At 53.8% G+C, this 3,373-nt stretch overlaps 1 protein-coding gene across 1 annotated transcript; it reads left to right on the top strand.

The window, feature by feature from the left end:
- Positions 1-1,544: 1,544 nt before the first annotated feature.
- BDP81DRAFT_462245 (uncharacterized protein) lies at positions 1,545-2,481 on the top strand (the record flags this gene model as incomplete). The annotated part of the gene is made up of 2 exons (XM_060593875.1): positions 1,545-2,103; positions 2,204-2,481. The coding sequence occupies 2 exons, from the start codon at positions 1,545-1,547 to the stop codon at positions 2,479-2,481; spliced, it is 837 nt and encodes a 278-aa protein (XP_060443811.1).
- Positions 2,482-3,373: the final 892 nt, after the last annotated feature.

Raw genomic sequence — 3,373 nt, 5'->3', positions numbered from 1 at the left:
GCCCGCAGTTTCCCACAAACCCCTGTTATTGGGTAAGTCGAACGTGGTAGCAATGTAGCATCCATGGGTGGCCCTTGTCAAACTGTGTCCCACTGCTGGTAAGCACTAGCAACCCGGAGAGCAGAATGTCGTGATGCTCATTACTGACTTGGCAATCTCTCTGCTTTGTCACCTTTGACTATACTGCCTCATTGGTTCCTTTCCACGGATCAAGTTGCTCTGGGAAACCATTGATGCCAATCCATGAGGTCAGTATCCTTTTGAGGCAGGTTTTCCCCTCCTTCTTGAGAGAGAGAGAGAGAGAGAGAGAGAGGAGGAGGGCCTTGATACATATATTCTGCCCATCTCGTACCCGAATAATGGATAAGCAGAAGCGCATAAGAGCTGCCTGGGGCGATCCGCTCGCCTGCATGGTATCATTAACGCTTGTCTCTTCCCGCGCAGAAGACGTATCCGTGCCGAACACTTCGTACGTGTGGCCAGAAATCACAAACATGTGTCTTTGCTGCGCCCAGCTCCCATTCTCCCAAGGGGCAACGGCGCACAACCGCTCATGTCAAGCTTTCGTGGCTGGGTCTTTGCACGACTTTGGGTGTGCTCCATCGCGGCTAACCCATGCGAAGGAAGCGCGGGCTGGACCTAGGTATTTCACACATTACGGAGTACACTACACGCTTTCGTTTCTTCCGCCCAAAATCCCACGAACCCACGGCAAATTTGAGACGAGAGGTTTTAGCGCCCACGGTAGGCAACTGGAACCCTGTAAGGCTTCAGCCCGTCAGCTCAATCATCAATGATGGTTGGTCCCGTTTGAAAAGTTTCTTCTTCCTCACCTTCTTCTTCCTTCTCCTCGCCCGTCAGCCATCCACCGCCAGGGCCTGCGGTGGTCTCGACCCCGTTCTCCGGGACCCCTGCAATATCTATCTTCTGCGGATACGCGAGTTGTGTGGTCGATTCAAGGATTGGGATCCTGCCCCGTGCTGGCCGCCGCCCCCCCCCCTCTACTAGTGTAGCAAGCTAGCCATGCCATGCCCTGCTCACTTTCACAATCTCACTCTCACCTTTCGACCAGACGTTGAAGAGAGTTCCAACCATCAGCCCAAAGGATGGGTAACACGGGGGCCCTTTGCCTGGGGTCAGATTTTACTGCAACGCTAGACTAACATGTCTTTCCACCCGTGGCCACTCCAGCTCCTTCGTTGATCTACCTCCTGCTCCTCCTCCTCCTCCTCCTTCTCGATCCCAGCTCGTGCTTCTCCCGTCCCGCACCTTGTCCAATCCTTCCGGCTCTTTTCTGGTGCCTGTCTGTCTGTCTGTCTGTCTGTCTGTCTCTCTCTCTCTCTCTCTCTCTCTCCCTCGCCTCTTATGAGTACGGTCAAGTACTTAAAAATGGCTCCCAGGGTAAGTTCCCCGCTTGTTTGCTTCCCTCCCTCCTCTTGGCTCTTCCTTTCTCTCGGTTCTTCCCATCTTCTCTGGTTGCTCCGTTCCAAAAAGCCTCGACCAAAGATCCCGAGTCTTCGATCCCATCACAAAGAGACTAAATCATGGCTACAACACAGCAGCAGTACGATGAAGGCCCGGAGCTGGCACCTCAGCACCAGTACCCCGAGGTCTACCACCCACCTCCCCAGCAATCCTACTCCGCCTCGCCACAGCCGGAACCCGTCACGCCGATGAAGCAGGAGGGCTCGACGTACGGGTACCCGGCCTCCGGCGTCGACCAGTCCGTCTACGGCGGGGAGACCGCCGGCGCCGGCGCCGGCGCCCAGCAGAAGAACAGGAAGACCGTCTGCGGCTGCACGTTTCTCGTCTTTCTCCTCTCCGTCATCATCGCCGTCTTGGCGGCCGCCGTCATCGGTCTGGCGGCGGGCACCGGCGTCGAGGCGAGCCGGGCGAACAACGCGATCCAGGAGCTGGCGGCCATGTCGGCGTCGGCGACGAGCGGCGGGACGACGGCGACGACGACGGTCACGGTCACGAGTGCCTCGGCGACGGCGACGGGGTTCAACGCCCTCACCAACGGCTGCACCGACTCGAGCGAGACGACTACGGGCCAGACGTACACGACTGACTTTTTCGGCAAGAAGACGTTCACCATGTACTGTAAGTTTTGAGAATCAAATCTCCTCTCGCTTTTTTTTATTTTATTCCTCTCTTCTCATCTATACTTTTGCACGACTTTGCTGACACGCCCACCTCAAAGGCAACAAAAACGCGCCCAACTCGCCATTGATGTCCCTCTTCACGGCAAACTTTGACAACTGCATGGACGCCTGCGCGGCCTTTACAAACTACGAGCCCGGATTCGAGGGCAACGCCACGTGCGCCGGCGTCAGCTTCATCCCGCTGTGGACGACGAGGGAGGGCGCCGTCGCGGGATCGGCGCCGGGCAACTGTTACCTCAAGCCGGGGAACCAGACCAAATCTGGCTTGGAGACGCCGAATATCGGGACCGAGTGCCACGCTGCCATCATGAGCTGATTGTTGATGTCTTTTCTGTAATAATTAATGAAAAGAAACAAAATAGTCCCAGGCCCTCTCACTCAATTTGGGGTTTTTTATTTTTTATTTTTATTTTTTGGAGCTGTGATGAGCTTGGGTTTTTGGCGCGTGGCGTCTTTTTTTTTTCATTCTATATACCACTTTTGTTGGAAGAAATATTACGTGTACTATTTGAATACACATTTTTGGGGCGTCAAAAGGATATATATAGCATGTGGACTGGGCAGAGGTACCTGCCGTGAAAGTCAATGGCATAGGAGAATCTTTCCTTTCAGCCGCTGTGTCGACGCATGTTTTTCTGCGATGCTCTACATGCAGTGTCCATATTTCACGCCTTGGCTGGGCTTCAGGGGGCATTGAATCAATTGAAGCGTTCAAATGAGCAATGATACAGGCCGCGATGAGGGTGCTAGGACTACTATTACTCGGCGCAGAAGATCGAATGTGAGCGAGTGGGAAGTGATTATGAGACTGTGACTCTCGAACGTGAGAATGGGCAAGATTTCGGAACGGCTCAGATGAGGCTCACTGACAGGACATCAACAACGCGGCATCACAGTCAGGAAGACGACAACCTCGGGAACTCTAACCAGCACATTTACTACGACAGTAGTTCTCGTACGAATCGTCTTTTCGCGGGTTCCGTATACAAACCCAGGAGCTCATCATGGTTTCCGGCCAATTTGCTTATCGACATCACGATCGGCCATTGTGAAGCTCCTCATGAAAAGTATTCAGCTTCCATTTCACCGTTTACTCGCCTGAGTTGTCGTTGAGGTGGAGGGAGGACCCAGGGAGATTTGTAATGAGCACAAGTAGCGACTAGAAATAGTCGAAGCTTTCAATTCATCTGACCCAAATAGGTTGTGGT

The sequence above is a fragment of the Colletotrichum phormii genome (assembly GCF_030913505.1).
Source record: "Colletotrichum phormii strain CBS 102054 chromosome Unknown BDP81scaffold_13, whole genome shotgun sequence".
NCBI lineage: Eukaryota > Fungi > Ascomycota > Sordariomycetes > Glomerellales > Glomerellaceae > Colletotrichum > Colletotrichum phormii.
Note: the sequence above shows the minus strand (reverse complement) of the source record. Positions and strands in the feature narration are given on the sequence as shown.